Source organism: Pongo pygmaeus, chromosome 3 (assembly GCF_028885625.2).
Source record: "Pongo pygmaeus isolate AG05252 chromosome 3, NHGRI_mPonPyg2-v2.0_pri, whole genome shotgun sequence".
Classification (NCBI taxonomy): domain Eukaryota; kingdom Metazoa; phylum Chordata; class Mammalia; order Primates; family Hominidae; genus Pongo; species Pongo pygmaeus.
The window spans coordinates 41,008,261-41,034,829 of record NC_072376.2 but is presented as its reverse complement, the minus strand read 5'-3'; the positions used below and the strand labels follow the sequence as shown (position 1 = coordinate 41,034,829).

Below are 26,569 nucleotides of genomic sequence, written 5' to 3'. Positions count from 1 at the left end.
ACACTCTTTTAGTGACTTTACTCCACGCTCTATCAGTCACCAAGTGCAGACTGTGACTTTAAGCTGTTTTTTTGGGAACACGACAGCCACACACAGCAGAGGCAACACACCACGGAGCAGAGCGCAGGCAAGATGCTCACAGTGGCTGGCTGCTCTCCTCTGATCTTTCTGCCTTTGACAGCCTCTCAGAATCTCTTGGAGTGCTTTCCGTTTCTTCTTTGCCATCCTGTGGCAGCTGTTTGGATGTAACTAAAGCCAGAGAGGACAGTTTCACTCCTAGGAAAGAATTCACACCAGAGGCTCTGACCCCACCTGTCCTCCTTCACCTCCCAGGAAGGCAGGAAACACTGCTCCTCACCTTCCTCTGTCCCCCTCGGGCACTCGCCCAAACCGCAGACCCACTCTTCCTGAGACTCCAGCACAGGAGCCAGCCACGAGGCCCTTCTGCAATAGTCACCTTGGCCAGAATTCATTGTTCTGCAGACGATCAAGTAGCATTGGTGGCAAGAGAGGAGAGGAACAAGGGTTACGAAAGAAGACAGTGAAAGTCCTTGGGACTGAAAGATTAAGAGAAGAATGTGGCTGCTCTCATTCCAAAGGCTGGCTAGTAAGGATGATATAATCAGATTGAGATAATGGAATGTGAACTCTGGCTAGGGCCTATGAAGGTCAAACAAGGCTGTGTGACTCTGTCACCACAAGACTGAATGATGGGCCTCTCAGGATTCAAGGCCTCGAGGACGTATTTCTTATTAATTTCCTACCCCCTCCTCCCCACCCCAGATCCCCACCATCCTCTGAAACCTCAACTCTTTATTTCTGGTGTTTATAGCCTTCTCTCTTCTATGGTGTCACCCCGAGTCTGGAACCAAAGAAACCCTTCTATAGGTCATGGGCCATCCATCATTTCCTTTGCATTTCAAGGGCAAGATATAAAGAAGAATGCTATGAACACTTCCTCCTGCTACGGACAGCCTCACTTTGCTCCTTCTGTACAGAGGGAATGGAGGTTCCCAGGGCAATCCGGTTTTACACATGTCCTATATGTGCTTCCTGGAAAAGAGACCAGCCCACAGAACCAAATCCCCAAAAGAGGGCTTGGGAACTCAAAACTGGGTGGCCTCCAGGGAGGATGAGAACTGAGACAGGCCTATAACATGTTCTTCCCTCACACATTTGGATAGCGATTCATCCAAGGAAAGTCTCGACTTACAGAAACCCCCAAAGAGAAGGTTTTTAAGACTCCTGATTTATTATATAATTTTAAAAAGTGGGGGAGGAAGGAGACCTTTACTTTTTTAATATGTCTACTTAGATGTATGTCCGAAACGTGAACTCATGATACTAATTACTTTTTCTTTCTCTCTCTAAGGGATAGGAAAGAGAGAGGTTATACATAAGCCCAGGAAACCCTAGTGATATCATTAAAACATTCCATTTAGCTCATTCGGTATTTTCAACTAATAAAATAGTACTGGATGCAGCCAAGGGAAAAAGGGTCATTTGCCAAGATTATTGGCATTCCCAGGCAGCGATTCTGGTGACAACAGAATCAAAATGGATGCCTGCCATTTAACTTCACATACATGTTCCCCCCAGGGGGATTCACTAACATTACTTCTCTGCTATACCTAGTCTGTTAAAACTATGTCATCTCTAGGGGTTTGTATAATGTGCTTCAGCAAACTCTATAAAAGCAGCAGTGACTCCCATGCAGATATCCTTGCACACGTATGGCAAAAAATACCTGCAGTCATTTTGTGGATTAAACATTTGGTGGCCCTTTAAGCTGGAAGTGGCGGCTGAGACAGGAGACACAGAGTCCGTTTGAATCTTGCTGCCATGACAGATGACTTCTTCTTCATCCTCTCTAGGCCCAGCCTTGCCAATGCTAAGCCGCTTCCATTTCTGCTGATCTATCTCCGTCACTGGCCCAAAGTGCACAAACTTTTGCCTGGGGCTGGAAGCTTTCTTAGAGGCCCTTGCTTTGCGGTTGGCAAAGTCATCACGAATGGCAGTTTCTGCTTTAATTTCTGGGGAAGGCTCAGAAGCACAGATGTGCTGAACATCTCCATCCCTAGTCAAAACCAGAAGTAAGTTCTAAAAGTGTCTAAGTACAAATCAGTAAAAGGTTTTTTTTAAAAAAAAACTAGAAGTAGTTGGCCCTCCTTATCAGTGAGTTCAGCATCCCACTGACAGGATTCAACCAACCTCAATGGAAATTATTTGGGAGACAAAAATTCCACAAAGTTTCAAAAAGCAAAACTTGAATTTGCCGTGCACTAAGTACTACACTGAATTCACATGAATAAAGTGATGTGAGAGCACTGTATTAGGTATACATGTATAAGGTATGCTTATGTTAATGTAGCTATTATCGGTAATCTACAGATAATTTAAAGTATATGGGAGGATGTGCATAGGTTATATGCAAATACTATACCATTTCATATAAGGAACTTGAGCCTCTAAGAATTTTGGTATCCAAGGGGAATTCTGGAATCAAGCACGGATACCGAGGGAAGACTGTATATGAAAAATATTTTTAAGGCTAGAGCAAAATTGCTTTTTCATTAACACTCAAATGAAGAAATGATCATTGTCTTGCCTAGAAATGATCATTACCTTGTCTTTAAGCTTCTATAGCTTTCAAAACATCAATTCTAACATCATAAACAAGGGCATAAGAAAATCTTAGGTACTGTGGAATAATTAAAATTATTTGAAAGTCAAGTTGAAATTATTTACAGTAAACAAGTCTATCAAAATAAATAAACATTCTTAGAAAGTTGGCTGGGTTAAAAAGAGAATGCTTTCTCTCCCTGTGGTTTGTAACTTTTAGTATTAATAAATTCATCTCATGCTGCATAAGCTGAGCTCTAGGAGCTCTGTGATGTGAGATGCACTTTTTCAAGCCATCAAAATAAAAAATGATACAAGAGGCCTGCACGGTGTCTCATGCCTGTAATCCCAGCACTTTGGGAGGCTGATATGGAAGGATCACTTGAGCCCCAGGAGCCCTAGGTGTTTGAGATCAGCCTGAGCAACATAGCAAGACCCCATCTCTATTAAAAAAATTAATTAATTAAAATTTTGGCCAGGTGCAGTGGCTCACGTCTGTAACCCCAAGACTTTGGGAAGCTGAGGTGGGAGGATCCCTTGAGCCCAGGAGTTCAAGACCAGCATGGGCAGCATAGTGAGACCTTGTCTCTACAAAAAATCAAAAGATTAACCAGGCATAGTGGCATGGGCCTGTAGTCCCAGCTATTCAAGAGGCTGAGGGAGAGGACTGCTTGAGCCCAGGAGTCGAGGGTACAGTGAGCTGTGATCAAGCCACTATATTCCAGCCTGGGCAACAGAGCAAGACCCTGACAAAAAAAAAAAAAAAAGACACAAAGATAAGCATTTGATGCCTTCAAAATGAAATACCATGACTGCCAGGGGGAAACTGGGGGGAAACATGACACACCTCGCCTTTCCTGACACTTTGAGTCTCTCCCACGTCTCCAGGTCAGCTTCTGTTATGTTGGAGAATGTAATGAAGCTCGGGGGCTCGTGGTGAGGGGCAAGGCTGCCCTGAATTCTCCGCTGGGCCAGGTCATCCTTGTGAAGATCTGGCACCTTCCTGAGTCCTCCTTCCACAGGCTCACTTTCCTGAGCCCTCATGTTACAGGTCACTATCGACTTCACCTCTTCTGTGTGGCCCTGGTTTCTGTCCATTTGATCCGGGCCCCCACACCAATGGAAAAATCAAGTTCAAGGAAGGGGAGCAGACAAAGAGAATGTCAAGCATGGAAACTCACAGGCTGAGGACAGAACAAAATGATGGAAACACTTTTCCCTTTCTCAAAAATGGAATCAACGGGAGCTGTGATGACTTTCATCTATACCACCCTTATTATAACTCTGAATGAGACAGAGGTTTTTTTCCCCTTCCAGATGACAGTCTCAACTACAGTTTAGGACGAGAAGCCGTGCCTGCTGAAAGATTACTAATGGTAATGAGATTTTGGTTGGATGGTAATGATGCCCAATTCCCACACTATTCAAGTTACTGTAATGAATTCAGGTTTTCTGATTGAATCCCTTAGCCCTCTTGGAATATTTTTTACTGCATTAGTAAAATGTTCGTAATGAGCCCTGCATGATCCAAATTCTAGGATTAGTTTGGAGATAGCTGGAACATTGTTCACATATTAAACATCTCAAACCTAAACCCACAGCTGCCAGAAAGTACATCTAAGTCAATTCTGAACAGAAAGTTTCAATGTTTAAACTCAATGTCTGCTTCATGGCATTAGTCAGGTCTGGCTAATGCAAACTTGAAAAGCAGAGGGTATTCCTCTTTACCTGGATTGACAGAGTCAATACCCACTTGTTTCTTGTGTTAATAACCGTTCACCTTTATTGATGCTAAAACTGATATTTTCCATTGTTCTCCTATGAAGTGAACCTTAGCTGGCTAATGTTGACAAAACTGCAATTTAAACCAAAGCTGTGGCATTTATATATACAAATATTCCATTAAAAGTCTATTTCTAACTAAATATGCTTCTTGAGATAGAAAAATCTCAAAAAAAATATAAATAGAGCCTATTAATCTTCCCACAAAATATATCATTCAAGCTGGAAAATCAAAAGGTAGTCTTATGTTACTTTGATGATTTGGCACACTTGCACAGCCCACAAAAATAGAAAGGCTACAGAATTTTCTTACTTTGAGGAAGGAGATCAAGAAAGGGCATGGCAAAGAGGCACTAGGGACCCTTCTTTTTTTTTTTTTTTAATAAGTTCTTTGATGCTATCTAGAGAGGTCAAGGGCTGCTTCAGACCCAGAACTGCGTCCACAAACACAGAGTCAGGTGACAACAGACAAATATAGCTGGAAATATCAGGAATTAAAATTACATGGAGGAGAAAGGAAAAAAGGGAGATACGAAGGCTAGTCCTTTTCCTGACTCAAATTGCTGATTGCCATCAATATGCCTTGACGTTAGTCAGTTATCCAAAAGTCTTTGTTTCACTTGCACAACTGATCCCTCCCACAAGGCCCTCCAAGAATGGTTTGTTACAAGGCCTGCCAACAGCAATGGCAAAGACCAAGGGCCTCCTGAAGCTATAATGTGTCCTGTAAAGAAATGATGCCAGATTTTCTCTTATCGAATCCCTGTTCTATATCCAGGAATCCCTCATGGGTTCTTGTATCTGGTACTTCCTAAGAAAAATGAAAAAGACCAACTACTCCCCTGAGCTCAACAACTCTGCCTAAAGAACCATTTTAATTGTCTAAAGCACAGCCGAGATAATTATATACTAAGTTCAACAGGCTTAAAAACCTCTAAAGTGATGGGCAAAAAGATGACAATTCAATAATGTAGATGCTAACTCTAGCTGATTTTGATATAAGGAAAAATACAAGAATGATTAACTCTGCAGGATGAAATTCAGCAAGTGGGCACCCTAAATGAAATCATATCTCCCTCTCAGGACAAAAATCACTGGTCAAATTCCATCTTACTATAATTTTCCTGTCCCCAATTCACTCCAATATGTATTAAGAGGACAGGGAAAATGTTGGCAGAAGGAAACTGGCCTGAAAACAATTTCTATGACAGAACATATAGAAGTATAAGTTTGAGAAGTGTTTTTGATGGGAAATATCCATTATCATTTGTCTAGGTGATGTTGCTGGTGTGACAGAAGAAAGAACAACTCTCATTTTTTTTTCTTCCAACATCTAAATGGAGCTAATAAGAGAGAAGTGCTTTTAGCATTTTTCTGCTTCCTTTGAATGGACTGGAGCAGCTGTGAGAGGTGGCTGTTCTCTGATAGGCAATAGCACATGTCTATTTTTGCTAATAATGCCAACTGATGACACCAGCACCCATATGTGGTGATGAGCCCTGATTCAGCACATCTACACACTGGAATTCAATGTTTCTTTGGCAAATTCAGCCCTATTTTGGACATGGACACTCTACTGTCTGCCATCTGCATTTAGGGGAGATTGAATATCTAAAGTTCCGCTTCAAAATAAACCCCCATTACAAAGTACATATAATTGAGGGGCTGGAAAGAGGAACTGGAGGGGGTACAATACAAATTGACTTCACTTAATTATGTCCTCTCTCCCTGTGTCTCTTTCATAGACACATACACACACACACACACACCATGCACACACCATGCACACCTTTTATATTCTAGACTTCTTTTTTTTGAGATTCCCTTTGAGAGCTGTTTGCTGCCATCTGGTTTCTCTGCCCCTTTCTTTGGATAAGGGCCATAGAGGAGTTGATTTAATGGCACCATTGGCTTTGTTTGGTTCATCCTTGCTCTCCTTGCAGCAAAGTCATCCTTCTCAAGATCAGGCAGTCGACACACAACTTCACCTTCTGCCTCTGAATTGTCGCCATGTTGGTGGGTCAGGAAAGAGTTTTCTTTGCGAAGGACAATATCACGAATAGCTTCTTTCTCTTCACTTAATTGTTTTTGACTGATAGGGGAAAATTAAATGGGACTCCACATGTGATCAGACAAAAAAAATTAAATCTCCATCTCTAGACAGACAACTGTGTTGTTAGTGAAAAGTCTTCTCGATATTGTTAGTTCAAATGGCATCTTTTCATTATTTCCGTCTAGAATTGCAGCATAGTTAGGGTGGGTTTTAAAACCTTGAATTTAGCCAGACACTAGCAATATTAAAAATTCACTTAATTTTCAGGGCTTCCATCAGCAACAGAAAAGCAGGATCCTAAATGGCTCTGAAAGTGACAGTGCAGATTCTTTGCATGAAATTGGGGAAAAATGGGAAGCTTTTTGTTACTGTTCTTTTTTCTTTAGCACACGAGTACCCAGTAGACACTTAATTTGTTTTTGACTGACAGGGCAAAAAATTGAGCCACCAAGAAACTGATCTGGGGGAAAACAAATGAATGCAGCTGTGTGACACCAAACGTAGAATGTGTAACAGATTACAAAATGTAAGGAAGTCTTTCTTCAGAGCTGAGCTAACCTGAAACATCTGGGATAGTTTACAACCACTCACAGGATGGTCTTAAACTATTCCATTCCCATGGTCCTCCACTCCCAGGAAGCTTATCTTGCCCTGCACCTTTCCATCAGCAACTCTTTCTTCCCTCTTCTATCCTCCTGTCTCTCCACCTCTCAACTCTTCTTTTTCTTTTTTTTAAGAGACAGGGTCTTGTTCTGTCACCCAGGCTGGAATGCAGTGGTGCAATCATAGGTCTCATACCCTAATTTGGGAGCAGATCTTCTGCTTGAACCGCTGAAGTCCAAGAGCAACATTCTTTCCACTTTGGGACAAACCAAACAGTCCTGGGCTCCAACCTCCCCCAACTTGGGCAGAATTTTTTGGAATAAAATATTCGTGTTTATGCAAATGGCCCTGCCAATTTGCGATGCCAATTTGAGCAGGGAGAATCTGGTCCCTTGTGCATCTTGTGAACCCAGCCAGGCTGCAAATTCCACTGGGTGTTTATTTTTAGGCTAAATGCCCAGTGTGGCAAGACTCATTTCAAGTGATCTCAATTTAGATATGCGGGCTTAAAAAAAGATATAAAAAAGAGGGTGAAGAAAGTTTCCGTACCATTGGCTATTTGAAGTCACTCCCCACCCACTTGAAAAATTGTCACAATGACTGATTTTCCACTAATTGCTTGAGTCTTTTAAATTCAGAGCTTCAAGGCAAATTCACGGCGAGCAAAAAATAATGATACAAGTTTTGAGCTGGCCCTGTTGGCCTTGAAATAATAAAAAATATGTATAAGGTAGATATGTAGGATTGTATTCACAGGTGTCTAGGTATCAAAATACTTAAATGACTTTTATAATGTGTTTTTTTTTTCTTCGAAGGACCTTAAGGACAGTCCTTTGTGAAACTTGGGTCTGTTTTACTTTATTTTTCAATAACTACAACTCTTAGTAGCTAGTACATTTAGTACATTCCAGATACACTAACTTTCATGACAACCCTGCAAAATAGGAATTATGATGCCCACTTTGCAGAAGAGAATATTAAGGTCTCTAGCTCAAGCCATCTGAACTCAGGTAAATTAACTGAAGTATATTCAAGGGGCAGGCCCAGGCTGTCTGGCTTTATATTCATGAGGAGGTTTGGCACTTTTATTTTGTCCAAGTCACTCATAGATGAGTAGCTTTGGAAAGAAGGAGTTGCTTTGGGGGCACAGCTCACTGTTTCATGTGGAAGGAATACAGTGTGGCAATGTGAAACGAGAAATGCCAAGCCCTGCCTCCAACTGGCGATCCTGCACAGCCTCACCTAAAGAAAGGCAGGCTAGCTTTCTTGGTAGGAGGGATTACGGGCCCAAAGCAGGTGAGGGGGAAGAAAAGCTCTTGTCTCAACGTTTCTGAGGCTTATATATTTCAAAGTGAATGAGATAATGATTTAAGCTAAGGAAGAGCTGGCGTTTTCTTTTACCCGGTTTTACTTGGCAATGCATAAGCAACCAGCTCAGATTGGTAGCTAGTGTGTTCCAATGAAGGAAACTCTGCTCTCCAGAAAAGCCTGTTAGTCTCCCTGGGAATGTCCTGGGTGACACCGGAAACTTCCCTGTTCACCCTATCTCCAATCAGGGCAGCTATTTGGTCGGTGCACAAGTAATTGCGGTTTTTACCTTTAAAAATGGCAAAACTGTAATTACTTGTGCACCGCCCTAATACATCCAGAGTCACAAAGGTTCGTGCAAGTTATGTGCCTGACTGGTCCCCGATACCCGGGGATCTGTTCAGCAGCCATGGTGAACCAGCGTCTGGTAAGGAGGGCTGCAGAGGAATCCGTGTCTGGCACTTAGCTGCATCTGCTCTTCCCCTAAAGATTTCTAAGATGTCTATTGTTCCTCAGAGGTTTTTTTACACCCCCACACCCCCTGCCTTGTTTTCCCCTCTGTAATTAATTACTACGTGGTTGAGAAGATCCACAGACTAGCAGAAAGCAAGCACTGAGTGCTGAAACATATGAAAACAATTAGAAAAGAAGTACAATCACGTGAAACCTATAATTCAGTTCAAAAAAAAGTTTACTTCTCCAATGGGAAACACCAAGTAAAAGAACTCAAATCTCCATAGCATTTTAATTCAGGGGAAGTGCATCTTGGTTCTTATTTTATCCTCTTAAAAACAGAAATCTTGGCTTCTTTGGCAGACTCTCATATTTGGGGGATAATTAAGTTAGCGCAACCATAAAATAAAATAGAAGAAAAAGTAATTTATGTACTTTTTCCCTTCAATGGAAACTCTAATAAATATTAAACTCCACACATTTATTAAGAAATCCTACTTTCTGTCTCTTGATGCTAAGATACCGCTAATATATTGTTTGACAGGAAGCTTGAAACTTCTAGGTTTTTGACCTCTTGTGAAAATGAAATAACATGCACCTTTGCTCCCTTTTGTATATTGCCTTAAAGATAATGCGAGTCTCGCTCTGTTGCCCAGGCTGGAGTGCAGTGACACGATCTCGGCTCACAGCAACTTCCGCCTCCCGGGTTCAAGCAATTCTCTTTCCTCAGCCTCCCAAGTAGCTGGGATTACAGGCATATGCCACCATGCCTGGCTAATTTTTTTGGTATTTTTAGTAGAGACAGGGTTTCACTATGTTGGCCAAGCTGGTCTTGAACTCCTGACCTCAAGTAATCTGCCCGCCTCCGCCTCCCAAAGTGCTGGAATTACAGGTTTGGGCCACCGCACCCAGCCTAGCAAGGTGTTTAAGAATACTTGGGAAACAAGCAAACAAAAAACAGTCTACAAAATAAAGCTTTGTTGTTCATCTATATGCTCTTCCCCTCGGACATGGCTCTATTATCTCAATCATCTCTGCAAACATTTCCCAGCTGAAAAATGGGCCACAACAAGTGGTCCTCTTGTTGGGTGCAAAGACGTGCTGGTCAGAATTCATCTGGATGTCAAAGACAGAACACTGAGGTTAAAACGCCTTGAGAGACATCAGCGTATTTCAATGATTTAAATTCCTATTTTCCAGACACCAAGAATCCTTTTTTTTTCATGATACTTCATTCCAGTTAAGCTACTTTCTGCCACATTAAAAGCAGGATCCCAAATGTGGATAAACTTAGAATGACTTTCAACTCTTGTGGCATGTAAAAAAGTAAGTGACAAAGACGTAGACATGCCAGGCTGGTGGCATGCTCTGTGTGAAACCTTTGTGAGAGCGCTGGCTGGCAGCTGAAAAATCTGCCTAACAAATGAATTCTGGGTGTTTAGAGCAGCTGTGTTGTGTTGCTATTGGGAACATTCTCTGAGAATATGCATAATTATTCAGAGCCCAATTTTAAATGCTAAGTCAGAAGACCTGAGGCATCATGACATTAACTGACCTGCAAACTTCTGCATATGAGAGCTAACTTGGATGAAATAGGTTAAAATTAAGCCAAATAACAGGAAACATGAATGGAAGTGAAATAAACAAAGATAATATATATCCATTAGAATTACATTTTTAAACTATGATTTGATGTTCGTACAGTGAATGGGAGTTGTCATAAAAGAGTTCAAAGTTTTTAATAAAATAAACGTCCCAGTTACTGAAGTGGCACAGTACATGTATGGACTTCCCAGCCTTTACCCCACTTCTCTTCTCTACGTGACCATTATTCCTGAGTGTGCTGAATTAGCTTAATGCCACTCCCCCTCATCCCCCTTCGCTGTTTTAGATACTCTAAGGATGATGGTATCCTTGGTAAACACTAGCTTAAAGACTTTACACGTGATATAAATGAAAGATGTATGTCAAAGACAGGAAGATTAAAATTTCAGGTAAGTTCATTTTCTTATCTGTATCACTTATTACCTACTACTATGTCCTTAAAGGCAGAAGCTGGAGAAGTCTGAAAAATGGTACCTAGTGAGGAGATATTATTCCCCTCACTATTATTATTTTTGTCTTCTCAGCATCTAGTCCAGTCTCTGGTACATGGTATATGGGATGCTCAAGGGATGCAGAAAGAAATGTGTTTGATAAGGTCTCTGTATCAAAACTTTTAAAAATCTGGATTTTTTAAAAAAGATTTTATTACATTACTCTTTATTTAATAAACTCAGAGAGCTGTTTGTAACATAAACACAATTTTATGTTAGAATATTCCAGAAGCACATACGTGTTTAGAATAGGCATGATTATCTGTAATATACCACAGACAAGGAGGAAGTATATCCTTAGTTTTGTTTTTTTTTTAATACAAAGGTATTCTAGAATTAAATTTATGTAACTCAACACTGGATATTTAATTAAGACCTGGACCACATAAATAACCACATGTGGAGCTGTATAGAGAAATGGAAAATGTGTGGGAGGCAGATGTGGTGCTGTGGTCAGAGCATCCGAATCTGATCACCAGGTCAGTGGTGACCAGCTCTGCAAGTCACTGACTATCAATGACCCTCAGCTCCCACTTCTGGAAGATGGGTATATCAGCCACCTCTTAGACCAGCCTGGCCAACGTGGTAAAACCCCATCTCTACTAAAAATCCAAAAATTAGCCAGGTGTGCTGGTACACACTTGTAATCTGAGCTACTTGGGAGGCTGAGGCAGGAGAATTGCTTGAACCTGGGAAGCAGAGGTTGCAGTGAGCCGAGATTGCACCACTGCACTCCAGTTTTGGTGATGGAGTGAGACTCTATCTCAAAAAAAAAAAAAAAAAAAATTAAATGGAAGAGCAAGTGGCAAAGGAATTCCAACTGTCAAATTATTATGAATGTCAATTTGTAAAACACATTTTGGCTGTACTATTATTTGTTAGGATCATTGTGGTTATTTTATAAGAAAAATTAACCAGCTTCTCAAAACACTACAGAAGAGTGCAGAACTATAGTTTTCCTTGGCTCTGATTGCTGAAGGTCTCCATCTCACATGTAATATGAAGCTATCAGGACTGGATACTAGTACCTTTGTTACAATTAAAGAGAAGTAATTACTCCATTCTTTGTTTTTGAATCAACATGCTTTAGAAACTAAGGAGTCAAATAAACCCAATTCTACTTAGTACTCTCTTGGGACAAAGAAAGTAAGTGGATTTTTGTAAGCCAGCCACTCTCTAAAGAGAGTGTTCCCCATTTCAAAGCAACAGACTATTTTTCTAGTGATGTGTAAAGTAAGATATGAGCCATTTAGGAGTAGCGTGAAAATTAACAAGCCACAAACAATAGAAAAATACAATGTTATTGCTAGGTAAATCCTGCAGCCCACACATGACTGACCACAAATACATGACAAAGACAAGGTCTGCACCCAGCAGTGAGGAGCTCACTCTTCACCTTCATTTAAAATACCCAGGAGGTACTTAGCAGAGACATGCCTTAAGGCAAAGACTATCATCTATGTGCTCAGAGCAGGGAACAGTGATGCAACAGGAAAACCGGGAAGTAGAAAAATCAGATGAAAACTCCAACTCTCTAGACAGATTCCAAATCCCCAGGCATGCAGAAAGCCAGCCGGGCCAGCCCTCAGCCCAGAGCTGACCTGGCAAAGCGCTGTGCTGCTGGCATGACCTTGATTCCAGCTTGCTCTAGCGTTTTGCGCTTTTGGATCTCAGCAGCATCTTTTTCTTTAGACTTGGGAGCTGGTGCCACCACAGCCCCGTCTGAAGAAGGGTGCTCCTTACCACTGCCATCAGGTAATTCACACCCACCATCGGAAGGCTTCCAACCAGGATTCATTTGGCCAACTGGGTCGTCTTCACCAGCAGACCCCACTTCACTCCCCTCTTCTTCTATCGTTTCAGGAAAGCTAGTGAGTTGGACAATATGGTTTACCAAACAGACTGGGCTGGGGAGCAGACCCCATGTCATCTCCCCGCTATTCTGATATTACTTTTCACTTTAGAAAAGGAAGTCATAGCATACAATATAATCCTGATAATGTGAAGAAAATTCAACGCAACCATTTAATTCATACAATGCATCATACCCGCAACATTGAGAGTTATCCCAGACTTGATAATGAAAGGCAAAAACCTTTTCTGCTGGAAAGGTAAAATTCATTAGTTTGTTCAGCAAATTAAAAATTGTAATAGCATCTTTATTCAATGGAAAATAATAGTACAGATGGACTATTAGACAAGTTTATTTTATTGTAAGATTCTTGAAGGCAGGGACTCTGCCTTGTTATTGGGTCCTCAATGCCTAGCATATAGTAGATGCTCAATAAGTACTTGCTGAATAAATGAATAAATAAATACAAAAGCATAATCAGAGATTAAAACACTGTTTCTCTAAAGAGATGAGAAATCCATTTATTATGACTATTTCTATATGTGATTGTGAAACACATTCCATGCATCACATATTTGAGCTTATATCAAGTTAATTTTAGCCTAGATTTTTAAAACATCTTTTTGCATAAAGATAGGAATCTTTCTACGCCTAATCTGACAGGATTAGGAGTCAAGCAGTCTCCGCAGAAGGACAAGGATGACCGATTTGCTCTCAATGTCCTATCAACAGAATTGGTTTCAGAAATCTGCTTATTTAGACAAGTAGTTGCTGAATACCTACTGTGTGCCAGGCACTGTTCTAGGCGCACTCACGAAGCTTCTATTTTCTCCTGACAAGCTCTCTCCAAAGATCTGTCCCACCCACCTCCATCTGTAATTTTCCATCAAAGTTCTGAATTGGTCATTTAACCTCATTCCTGTCCAGGAGCTGCAGTTCCCAAACCACTCATGCCCAAGCCAGGAAGAGGGCAGCGGTGCTCAGGCCTTACCTGAAGGGCCTCTCCCCACCCAGGGGGGAGGTGACGGTACTCCAGCTCTTGCGGTATTCCTCGCGCTCTGCTTTCTTCTTTCTCAGAGGCGCGGGGACGTAGGCTGTCTGATTGCTTTTGTTCGGGAGGTACTGGTTAAAAGGCACTGCTGATTTCGGCTCACCATGGGAAGTCCGCCGTGCAGACATGTCATCCTTCTTCACATCCGGCAGCTTCCGATGAGGCAAGTCGGATTCAGAGTCACTTCCTCTCCCTAGGGAAGAGAGGATGGGTGCTGAGAAAGTGTGTTAGGCTGGCAGAAAGTTCCCAATGTTAAGCACGCATTAGGGATGTGGTTCAATCTGTGGGTTCTGAGGATTCCTTCTTAAATCATTCACTTAACAAATCTAAAGGATCCATGTAGATTACTACTCCACTCTGGGAAAAGAAGGAAAAAAATCAGGAAAAAAACCCGACAAGGGCAAAATTAAAAAATACAGACATAAGCCTAACTGTATCTGAGAATTACAGTTAGCAACACATCTGCAATAGGATTATATGCCTCCTGAGATTCTGCTGCTCTCAAAAGAAAACAGAAATTAACCAATGAAGTTTTCACTGAGCCCCTGCTGCATGTCTTACACTATGCTAGATACTCCAGCAAATAAAAATCATGAAGCATTTTGTCTTTGAGGCATCTTTAACCAACCCATAACATACATAGAGAATTTAAGTTATAATCAAGAAGCACAGATGTAGAAGAACAACAGAAACTCAGAAAAGTGATCAATTTGGATTATACTAAGGGTTTGCCTTCCAGGAAGTGGTTCAAGTTGTTCCTCTGCATGGGAGCGCTTCCTGGTTCCCACAGCTGGAGGCAATCTGTTCTTCCTGTGAACCCTATGCCCCCATGATCTTGTCTTTTCTTCTGGCACATTATACTTTCTACCTTGTACTTTGAGAATAACGGCTTTATAGTTTTTATAGTTATTATGTCATTGCCTTTGTACACAGTGGGCATCCTTAGATTATCTGATGAATAAAAGAGTTGGTTTGGCTTAGAGATTTTTAGACAACACAAAGGAATTCAACGTTCCCAACATCAGCCATTTGTTGGACAAAAGCCCCAATAATTATATTGTATTCTTGTTTCCTGAGTCTCATCTTATTAGATTTCTAGGATCTATTAGTATGAAGCCATCATTCCAACAAACACTGCCATTTAGGTAGCCGCCATTTCAATGCTGGTTGAAAACAATCAATGAGAGCATTACAAGATTATTCAACTATGTTGGTAACAAATAAAGTATATACCTATTTACCCTTAAGAAAAGAGCCTTAAACTAAGAGCCAGGAGATGTGGCATCCTGACAGAGGAGGTTGGTGTTAAGTCAGAGCCACTTCCTTTTGAGTTCTGCTGCTCATTAGCCATGAGACTTTACATATGTTACATCGGCACTTTAAGCCTCAGTTTCCCAATTTACAAAATGAGGATAATAATATCCCTACTTCATAGCTGTTGGAAGAACCAGACACATATAAAACTATTGGTACAGTGCTTGGGGCAGACTAAGCGCTTAATAAATGCTGGCTACTCTTTATGTCATAATAGTTCTGGATCTGTCAGAAATGAGCTGGGGCTCCTAGGGTTGTCTCTAACACACTTGACTGTCCTTTTCTGTAAAATAGGAATAAAATGATTTGCCCTGGAGGTTAAATGATATAATGGTTTTTAAAAGACTGTAAACGTTAAAGGCATTGACCATAAACAAGTTGTTCATTGTTGCAGATGAAATATTCAGTTTATGAATTATTCTTGTCACATGCTTTCAGTCCTCCTTCTGAAGTTTTGACCATTTCATTACTTATTAGTACAGTATTTGACTCACAATTTAGCTCCTTTCCACCCGGTCCTTAAACAAGTATATCTGTCTTAGTATCATAATGAAATGTTTGGAGCCCCCTGTGAATTGCTTTATAAACAAATACTAACACTACCCTACCGTGCTAAACTCTTAAATTTGTTTCCCCATTTGATACTATCCCATTTTATAAAGGTGGGTACAGAGGCTCAGAGACACTGTAGGAACCCCTGCTGCAGGGCTGGTTAGTGACAGTTCTGAAACTCTACTTTCTGTTCTCTTGACTCCTAAAGTTCTTTCCTCTGTGACACACCTGTCTTGGGAAAATGTCCCCTGATAAAAGTGTTCTGACTACGAGAAGTGCTACACTTTGTTGAACAAATAAAGCAAATGATTCTTCAATCAGCTATGAAAGCTTAGTGATGATTAGAGTTGTCTCAGGTCCCTCAATTCTAAAATGCTATAATCTATGAATCCTATTTGTGTATAGTATCTATATACACACATATAGATATAGATATCTATTTATATTATCTATAATATACTGAGTGAAAGTCTCCAAATATGTTGTCTAACAACATAAGCAAATCACTTTTTCCCCCAATTATTCTTCAGTGAATGTCTTAGACACTTCAAGAAATATTAGCCTTGCAAATGCTCCAGGACAGAGTAGCTCAGTTGAAAGAAGTATAGGTTTATGGATTTAGAGACCAGGGTCTAAAATTTCAGCTCTACCATCTACTAGCTGTGTGACCCTGGGACACTTAAATCTTCTATACTTCAGGGTCCTCATGGGATACATGGAGGTGATAATACAGGTATCATATGTTGTCACAAGAATTAAATGAGATGACATAAAGCACCTAAGAGGTGGCCGGCCCAGTATACCCTTGGGAAATGTCAGAGTCTTCTTTTGAGGCTGACACCTCAAAAGTTTTGACTTCACTTCTCCCTGTGAACATGGAAATTTACTAAGGTGGCTTCTCCATTTATGTCCAGAGTTAGGAGAATGTAATCTAGCATGTGATGATGATGTTCTTTATTTTATTATTATTTTTTTTTTGAGACGGAGTTTCGCTCTTGTTGTCCAGTCTGGAGTGCAATGGCGTGATCTCAGCTCACTGCAACCTCCACCTCCCAGGTTCAAGTGATTCTCCTGCCTCAGCCTCCTCAGTAGCTGGAATTACAGGTGCCCGCCACCATGCCCAGCTAATTTTTTGTATTTTTAGTAGAGATAGGGTTTCACCATGTTGGCCAGGCTGGTCTTGAACTCCTGACCTCAGGTGATCCACTCACCTTGGCCTCCTGAGGTGCTGGGATTACTTTTTTTTTAATGTATCTTTGCCAAACACACTCCCAACCCTTCGCTTTTTAATCTTCCTCTAGCACTTTGATTTCTCTCATTACTTGTTTCCCTCCCTCAGCACATCTTTGATATAAAACATTAGACTGCTCATTTAACCTAATGCATATTTACAAAATATGTTCTTAATTTTGAAAACATCTGGGTAGAGGGTTTTGTTATTTCCTCTTCAATGAAGCCCATTAAGTGGACTCATAAGAGATGCTATTAATGCTGGGGGAGAAATTGGGCACCTGTCTAGCAAGACAGATTGATTGAATCAACCCTGGGATCTACAGCATCCTACCAGGTAGCTCTGTGTCCAACCCACAGAATCATGATGCTTCTCATGAGTATGGCCCTTGATTAACTTTATTGAATGGATTAGTGGGAGTGGATAATAATAAAATGAAAGATGTCTATATTGGCCCAACATAGAGTTGAATAATTTCATGGTAAGATATTCCCCAATTGATTGTGAGTCCTAGGAAATAAATTCTCAAGACTTAAAACAAGTTTTTTCAAATTTGGAAGTGTTTATTAGGACTAGCAATCTTCTTAATTAGCACCATTTAAAAACATACTATAAACGCTTATGAAACCCAACATCCATTTGGCTAAAATTATACTACATTTTAAATGGCAGATTAATAAATGTGTTGTTTTTCTTTAAGAATCTCATTAGGTCTTGATTAGTTTACAAGAACATAAGCCTTAAGGTATCGGGTTGATTGGTAAAATCTGTGTATAAGAAGCTTTTTCATGGATGGTGTTTGTGAAGCTCTAATTTCATGTTTTTTTGGATGGAGAAAACATTCATAAAAACGCTCTAGCTTATCAATTTTAATTGCTGCAAACTAAATTGTACTTCATACATATTAGTATAATATTAGTAATCCCCACCTCCAATCCCTTCAAGATGTGATTCGTTTAAACTTTGAATCCCCCAAAGCTGGTAATGATAATCTACATTACCAGTTAAGAAAAAAACAGGATGAAGAAAATGCAATAACTTAAAACAACTAATCAAAATAATATGTATGAAATCGTTTGGTTAAGACATGTTTCGGAAAAGTAAATCTACTCTTTGGTTATGTTAAAGCTCAGTTAGATCATGAACTTGGTATTTAACTTCTAATAGTGTGGAGGGCACTTAAAATGACATATAACATTTTAGAAACGCTTTGCAAGAGGCTTACAATGCACTCTGGAATTCTTTAGGAGTCACACACTATGTGGCCCCAAGGTTAAACTATTTGCTGGAAAGTTTAAGTCCTAAACAAAAGCATTAGTTGCAGTCATTCCAGAATAAAACATCTATTAGGCAAAGAGAAAGAAGTGTGGGTAAATTAAGCTTAAGAGCATAGATTCTGCATTCACACTTCTTAAGGCTAACATTGTTATGCTACTTTCTGACAGTGTTTTTTTGTAACTTGTAAATGTTGAGATGATTACTTAACTTCTCAAAGGCTCATTGGTGAAGTAAGGATAAGCAGTGTCTCACAGCTCTGTGGGAGTGTTGAATGAGATACTGAGTGAGTATCTCTAAAATCTCAGCTGAGGACTAAATGAGATACTGTGTACCAAGGAATTAACTTAGATCCCGGACACATGAAATAGTCAAGTATTTTCGTAACAGAATTTTATAGCTGGAAGGGATCTTTTAGCTACAAAAGATAATTCTGATCTCAGAGTAGGCTTAAGATATATTAGCTAGATATAGCAGCATCAACCAAGCAATACATTAAAAAAAGAAACAATTTAAAAATTCCCCACCAGCCCTCATGTTTTTCTGCAAGTTTATATATGTAGAATATGTAGAACCAAATCATCTTTCCTTCTAAAAGTACAAAGGTACAAGATAAGTAAGACAAACGGCTTCTGAAAAATAGGCATTACGTGTATATCAAGTTACATGATTGCACATTTTTGTAAAGAAAAATGATCATTTCTTCCAAGTGATATAAAACCCTTAGGGTTTAAATCAATCCCAGCTTCAGAACAAGCAGGCAGCCTGGGTTGTGCACTATACATTAACGGCCACCTGCATCGTACTAGCTATACCAGTCAGGTATCATAAGCATCAAACGGATTGCCAAAAAACATGCCAATTAAAGTTGCACAATCCCTGGCTTCAGAACTTTCTAAGTGTATGCGGTTCATTTCCAGTTTACTGGAAGTTGATCCATTTTCACTTATATAGTGTGGTACTTACTCAAACATTTCCCTTCCTCATGCCCAGAGTATATAAACCTGCAGCACACTTTATGAGCTAATGGTCTGCACAGTGTCTTGATTCACTGAGTCCAAGGGAGGAATGATGTAACACATTTTCCAATAGAAGATATGCTCACTGAAGCAGTGCTCAAATCAACTCCTGGCAAAGCCAACCAAAATTCTAAGGACCATGAAAAACAACATTCAAAGACTTCTTTTTTCTGCCAGTTTATAGAATTACTAAGTTCCAGCAAGGTGGATATGGAGCCTGCTTTCCCAGTGCCCATCCCTCTGCCAGGCGCAGTGCAGCCCCTACAAATGTTTAATTCCAAGATGGATAGTTTATTAAGACTCCAACCTACCATCGCTGCTTCCCCTGAGGACTACATCTGGTGAAGGCGTCTGCCGAGAGCGAGAGCCAAAGGAATCCAGGCTGTCGAAGGAATCATCTCTGCCGTGGCGAGGGGGAGAGAGGGAGTCGCTGCGCTCGGAATCCCAGCAGTCGATGTAGCCACTGTCTCGGATACTGCGTTTAGGACTTTCAATGTCATCAGTCTCCTGTCCAAAAAGAAAATGAAAGGGTTACAGACATAATTCTAGCCTACACTATCAGGAAGATAGGTCTCCAGTGGTCTCCAAAAAAACCCCTGCATATCACATCAGAATGGAAAGGTTGTGGCAACCAGTTACACGGTCAATCATCTTTGAAAAGTTACTGCTCTGTTCCTGGAGCCTCCTTTGCTGCAACTTTCCCAATCAGAAAATCATGCACAACATTTTTTTAAAAGATCCCCAAATAACTCATATTCCCTAGGTTTTTTTTTTTTTTTTTTTTAAAAAAAGAGTAGAGAAAGAATTAGAAGAAAGGATCACAAAGTTTGGATTCACAACAGTACAATGATAGTTCAAAACAAAAACGAAAAACCAAAACCTTAACCTTGACTTGTCTTTCGGAATCCATAACTGCATGTCTGTCCTGGGAATGAGCCCCTGGATTAGCTGTGCAACTTTTGCTCCTGTTTATACTATCTGGCAAATACAGGCAGCATTTGTCTTTGCTGCAGAATCAGTTCTGTAAAATCCTGGAGCAGCACGCGTTCATCTCCTGCTACCTTGAAGGGAAATTCCTGCTCTGAAAGGGAGCTGTCTTTCTGAGGCAAAAAGCTAAAAAAAAAAAAAAAAAAAAGCAATGAAAACTATGCAAAACGCTTTTCCTGATGCCTCAAAAGAATCCAGGCATGCTCTCGCTCTCGGCCAGCTCTTGGCGCTGGGGGAGCTGAAAGCACTTGTGGCTGACCCACATGTTCAGAGCAGGGAGAACAATGGCTGTCTTTGACAGCCTGTGATTATAAATTCTTTCCAGCACAAGCAGCACATACTAAAACACTGAAACTCCAGCAGAAGAAAGGTCAGTCAAAGCCATCCTCACCCTCGTATTATAATAAAAGCCTTGTTCCCGCCAGTGTCTTAGCATTAATTACAATAGTCCAGGCTGACTAAAACAAAAATAACTCTGGTCACTCAAAGATAAACCTCAATTTAATATCATCCAGACTGTCGCTTAAAATTAGGACTGTGGATAACACTGGCAGAGAGGCATGTTCTCATCTGCAAAGACTGGAATGCCACACTGTAGATTCCCTGGGATGCTCGCAAAAGTCCCCTCTGCATTCTCAATAGAAAGGAAAAATAAATATTCTTCATGTTAGCAGTTTTGGAAACTGGTCTAAACTGTCTAGGATGCCCATGGGAGCCAATGCCTTTGCAGGAAGTGCCTTTGCTGGCTGCTTCTATCAATTATATCCTGAGCCTCTGACATACTCCGCAGCAGGAGGCCCTTTGGGGGGGACAGAGTGGCTGTAATTTACAAGACACACACAGCTTTGCATCAAGAGAAGGGAGTGGGCAAGAGGACAAGGGCAGGACTGAGAGGAGCACCCTGCAGCCTCCAGACAGAGGACTGATTAATGCCCTGAAGAACAGGTTGTCAAATGGCCTGAGTGAGTAGAGCCGGCATGACCTTCCAGAGGAAGGCAGAAATTCCAGTTATGGAAATTAAGGTAGCTTACTCTTAGGTGAAAAGTTAACCAGGACCTGAACAAAAGCCAGGCCTGACTAGCTGGAAAAGGAAGAACTCATGACTCACTGAAAATTATAGACCCAAATTGGATATGGTTTCATATTTAATTTCTTTGGAAATGCGAGTAATTATCTTGGATTATTTACCTACTGAGAATAGGCCAAATGGCTAAAAAACAAAGGTCACTTTTATTGAACACTTATTATGTGTCTGCAGCTATACTTGATGCTTTTTGCATGTTATGTTATTTAATCCTCACAACCACTCATCCTAAAACATGGTTAGCATTATCCCTATTTTACAGAAGAGAAAAATAAGAATCAGAGAGGTTAAGTAACTTGACTGAGGTCACACAGTTAGTGGCAAAGCTGTGATTCTAACACAGGACTCTGTCTCCAAATCCCAAACGGTATAGCTGAAAATATCTGATCATCTTTGGTACAGTCACAGTTCCACCATCAGCATCTTCTCTACTACTAGACACTTACTGCCTCCTTATTCTGTAGATGATGCTAACCTGGATTATGATCCTCAGCTAAATGCTATTATGACTAGATCACAAAACTATAAATATAGTTACATGTTGCTGAATGACAGGGATATGTCATTAGGTGATTTCATTGTTGTGCAAACATCATAGTGGGTACTCACACAAACCTAGATGGCCGATCCTACTACACACCTAGACTATATGTACAGCTCATTGTTCCTATGCTGCAAAGCTGTACAGCATGTGACTGTACTGAATACTGTAGGTAACTGCAACACAATGGTATCTGTGCATCTACACACACCTAAACATAGAAAACATACAGTAAAAATGTGCTACAGATTGAGTCTCCATTATCCAAATGCTTGGGACCAAAAGCTTTCAGGATTTGACTTTTTTGGATTTGGAAATATCTGCATTACACTTACCAGTTCAGCATCATCCCAAATCTGAAAATCTAAAATCCAAAATGTTCCAGTGAGCACTTCCTTTCAGAGTCAGGTCTTTGCTCAAAAGTTTTGGATTTTGGAGCATTTCGGATTTCAGATTTTCAGATTAGGGATATTCAACTTGAATTTTAATTTTCTAGGACCACTGTGTATATGCTGTCCGCTGTTGACTGAAATGTTATATGGAGCATGATTAGTGCAAAAGAGAGGGAGTTTAGGGTAATGGTTAAGAGAATGGTCTCCGAATCCCGACTGGCTGGGTTTAATTATTGGCTCCACCCCTTGCCAGCTGTGACCTCAGGCAAGTTATTTCATTTCTCCATACCTCAGTTTTCTCATCTGTAAAATCGGACTAATAATAACGCCTGTCTCACAGAGTTGCTGGGAGGGTTAAATGTGTTCATATATGGAAAGTATTCAGAAAAATGCCTATTAAAGAAAAAGTACTCTAAAAGTGTCAGCTTTAATTATAATTACTACAATTTATTCTCTCAAATAGGTAAATTTCAATATACACAAATCATAAAACATTTATAAATGTAGCTAAGGACACAACTTTCCACACATCCTGATACTCCTCTATCTCTTTTTTCATTTATATCTCATGTCTAGATGTCTTGAGCCTAATTTACCATCAGGGAAGGCAGACACTCAGGGAGGCAGACCGCTGGTCACATCTGGAAATTACACAACTACAAGCTCCTTGGTGCAGCCATTACACAACTGGACTTTCAAGAAAATAATATCAGAAAGGCTCCCCACAGGCCCAAATGTCTTTCCCACCCTCACCCTACAAACCACAGGAGAAGAAAGGAGAAAGTCAACATGCCTCTTGGAGCGTTAGCTGCTTTCTCACAGATAGTTATGCGAAGGAAAAACAGAGAGGCCGTTATATTCACGGCTGTGTAGAAAGCCAAGAATCAAACCTTGGACCAAGTGCAAGAGCTGGGAGCTGAATGGCATGGCCAGTTTGAACAGTGAAAACCAGGCCACCCAGGGCTGTGCTTGGCCAAGCTCGTCCCGAGGAAGTTCAGGGTGAAGTGACAGGCTGGCTTTTCAGCCAGAAATAAAAATGAGGATATCAGCTGGATGGACAATTCTATTGGTTCCCATCAAGTCACCATATCTCATTTTCTGGTCACTTAAAGTGAAGCTTCTGATGGCAAGTAGAAGATATAAACCAACAGAGACACATCTACATTCTCCTTTCTTGGGCTCTAATTAACATTGTCTCTGCTTTTCATCTAGAATCTCAGTGCCTTGTGCTAACTGCTACTGAGTTATTCTAGTTAAAGTATATTAATGAAGGGGTGAGAACTACTAGCTTCATGAAATTTTGGGATTATTTTACTCATCTTCCTCCTATCCCCCTTTCTCAGACATAACAAGAACCAGCTAGGACTGGTGGATGACTTAACAGTTTCTGAGAAACTCCAGATGCTTCTCTTTTACCTCTCAACATTTTCTGCTCCCTTTGTGATTTGTAAGGTGGCTCACCCTGATCTAGAGGGCCTTAGGGTTCTACTTTTCCAGCCTGCTCAGTCACTCTCCACCCACCACCCTCTGGTTGTGGAAGCTGTTCATTCCACAAATATCTACTGAGCATCTTCTGTGTGACAGGCACTGTTCTAGTTCACAACATTCCAGAAAAATCAACAAATACCCTGTCTTCATGGGCCTTAAATTCCAGTAGAGAAGACAAAAAATACACAGAAAAACGCAAATGAATACAAAGTTGGATGATAAGTATCATGAAAAAAAAAAAAAACATAAGGTGGGTTGAGGGACTAGAAATTGAGATGGTTGCTCTTTTAGGCAGAGATCTTGCATCTGCTTGCCCACCATGCTCCCTCCCCTTTTCCCTTTCTTTCTGTAATACCCCTCACCCCCGGAGACAGGAGTAGCCTGGGCCAGTCATGGTATCACTTGCCCCTGATCACAGTGACTGCTTCAGGAATAAGGTCCACATGGGGCCAGGGTACATTACTAGGAATTTTTTACACCTGGGGCCAGGGGAAAGCATTCCCTTGCTTTTCTGGGCAAGGAGCTAGAAGCAAGTAATGCTGGGGATGATACTGGCCACGCTCCCTGTTATAAGGGAATGTTTGCCTATAGGAAGAAAGAATGAGTTTAAGGAGAAATAAGAGATGAGAGAAAGATCCTGAAATCTCCAGGGCCACCCTCGTCCCCATGGGTGTCCCTTCAATCTTAATATTCTTGTAGTAAATCCTCTTTGTTCAGCTGAAGTGCCACTTCCTTTGGAAGAACTTCTCTGACATATCCAGTCTCAGTGAAAGGCCACTGTCACTATGATTTTAGAGATCCTTTAAAAAAAATACAGCAGTAGCAGCAATCTATGAATATCTACTACATGCCAGACTTTATGCCAAGGGCTCTACCTGGGTCACCTTTACTACAGAACTTAACAAGTTGCACCCTAGTGAATCATTTTTATGCACATTTCACCCACTAGAAAAATGAATATAAAAATTTGTGGATAATCTCCTTTGTGAAAGAAAAAAATTAATTTCAAATTTATTTCAGCCTGCATATGTGCAGAAGAGATTACAGTTGTCCCTCAATATCTGCTCTCCTAACAAAAATGCCTACAGTTTTTAGCTGAAATAAAGTCTACTTTTCCCAAGTCTTTGCTTGCAGCTAGGTATGGGTGCATGACCAAGTTCAAGTCTGTAAGATGTACGTATGTGTGTAGTGTATAATTTCCCAGAGGTGTGTTTAAAGGGAGAGCATGGAATCTTCTCCCTGCCATTCCTCCCTCTTCTTGGCTGACTGTGGACATGATGGCTAAAGCCTGAACAGCCATCTTGGATCAGCAGGTGAACAGCCATGGGTTGAGGTTGTTGGTACAAAAAGACAAAGAAGCTTGGGCCTTCTGTTGGTGAAAAGACATGGAACCCCACATCAGCCCTGGACTGTTCATGTCCACGTCTCATTTATGTGAATTAGAAATAAAATTGTTGTCTTATTTTATCTGTTATTTTGAGGCTTTTGTGTTTCCCAGCTGAACACGATCCTAACTGACAAAATGAGATTATATATATTACATATAAAACTAGTATTTCCAGGTGCTTGGATAGTCCAGTGAAGTTCAAGTCATTTTCTCTCTAGATGGAGATATGACACTATCATGGCTGGCCATTTTTGCTGAGAGTCATGTATCCAGGGATACTACTAACTCCACCACGTCCTGTGATGTTATCTACATTCAACAAAAACGGTAACAGCTGTTAACAGCAGGTCATTTTACAGCAGTTGAAGAAACTAACTGTAGAAAGAGAAGCTAGGAGAGTTGAAGAAACCAATAGCTGCTCAGATTCTACAGGAGCTGGACTAGTAGTAAGAAATGTCAATCATGAGAATAAATCAGATTCCAACAGAATCTAGCAGGGGAACTGTGAGACAGAGCTTGATGACCCATCTATTATTATTCGAGTCCAAATTTAATATAAAAACAATAAACATTTAGACTTCTCAAATCCAGACTGGATGTTAGATGAGAAATTAAAGGGCAAATAAGAGGTGAGACTGAGAAGCAATGAGTTGTGCTTCATTGTGTGTCTGTGTTTAATTTTTAAAGGAATTCAGCTTAAAGTACTTAGTGTATGTGCGTTATGACCAATATGAAAGCTTTGGCCATTTATAAATACATAAGCCAGACTGGCCTTAGCCAAATGTGAAGAACTATCAGGACCATTAACTTTAATTTAAGGAAAGGAAAATAAATGTCTAGAAAATTGGAACCAATTCTTGCTTTCAGTATTAAAAGAAAAATTGCAAGGAACTGAATGTTTCTAGTTCATTTATTTTGCATGCTAGAGAAATGAGGAAGAGTAAGGCCTCAATTATTTGTCCTCTAATGTGGACTTTATCCAAAATGCCTGGAGGGGCCGGGTGTGGTGGCTCACACTTGCAATCTCAGCACTTTGGGAGGCCAAGGTGGGTGGATCACCTGAGGTAAGGAGTTCAAGACCAGCCTGACCAACATGGTCAAACCCTGTCTCCACTAAAAATACAAAAATTAGCCAGGCTTAGTGGTGGCTGCCTGTAATCCCAGCTACTCAGGAGGCTGAGGCAGGAGAATCACTTGAATCTGGGAGACGGACGTTGCAGTCAGCTGAGATTGCGCCACTGCACTCCAGCCTGGGTGACACAGCAAGAATCCATCTCAAAAAAAATAAAAAAATTTAAAAAGTGCATGGAGGTCCATTATAAATAAGCCTTACCTGTTCACTAAGGTGGGTTGGGAGGGCCTCTCCTGGGTAACACTATATACTAGCCATTTGTATGAGTTGTATATTGCTGGACCTTCAGATGAAACATTCAGGCAAGTACACATGAAACATCCAAGTGTTTCCTTGACAAATCCCTA

The 26,569-nt window shown here is 40.6% G+C and overlaps 1 protein-coding gene across 21 annotated transcripts in view; it reads right to left on the bottom strand.

Annotated features, from left to right (window-relative positions):
* LIMCH1 (LIM and calponin homology domains 1) overlaps nt 1-26,569 on the bottom strand; it is a 339,876-nt gene that overhangs the window by 67,051 nt on the left and 246,256 nt on the right. For 12 of the 21 annotated variants that reach the window (XM_063663600.1, XM_063663601.1, XM_063663602.1 and 9 more), the window contains exons 7-8: nt 19,523-19,718; nt 13,761-14,013 (exon numbers count right to left, since the gene is read on the bottom strand). In XM_063663600.1, coding sequence (XP_063519670.1) covers nt 13,761-14,013; nt 19,523-19,718 — 449 coding nt within the window. Of the gene's footprint in view, nt 1-140; nt 250-358; nt 478-1,747; nt 2,078-3,469; nt 3,713-6,193; nt 6,497-12,518; nt 12,786-13,760; nt 14,014-19,522; nt 19,719-20,097; nt 20,395-26,569 lie in introns of those variants that run through there. The other 9 variants (XM_063663605.1, XM_063663607.1, XM_054484468.2 and 6 more) reach the window with 8 other exon arrangements.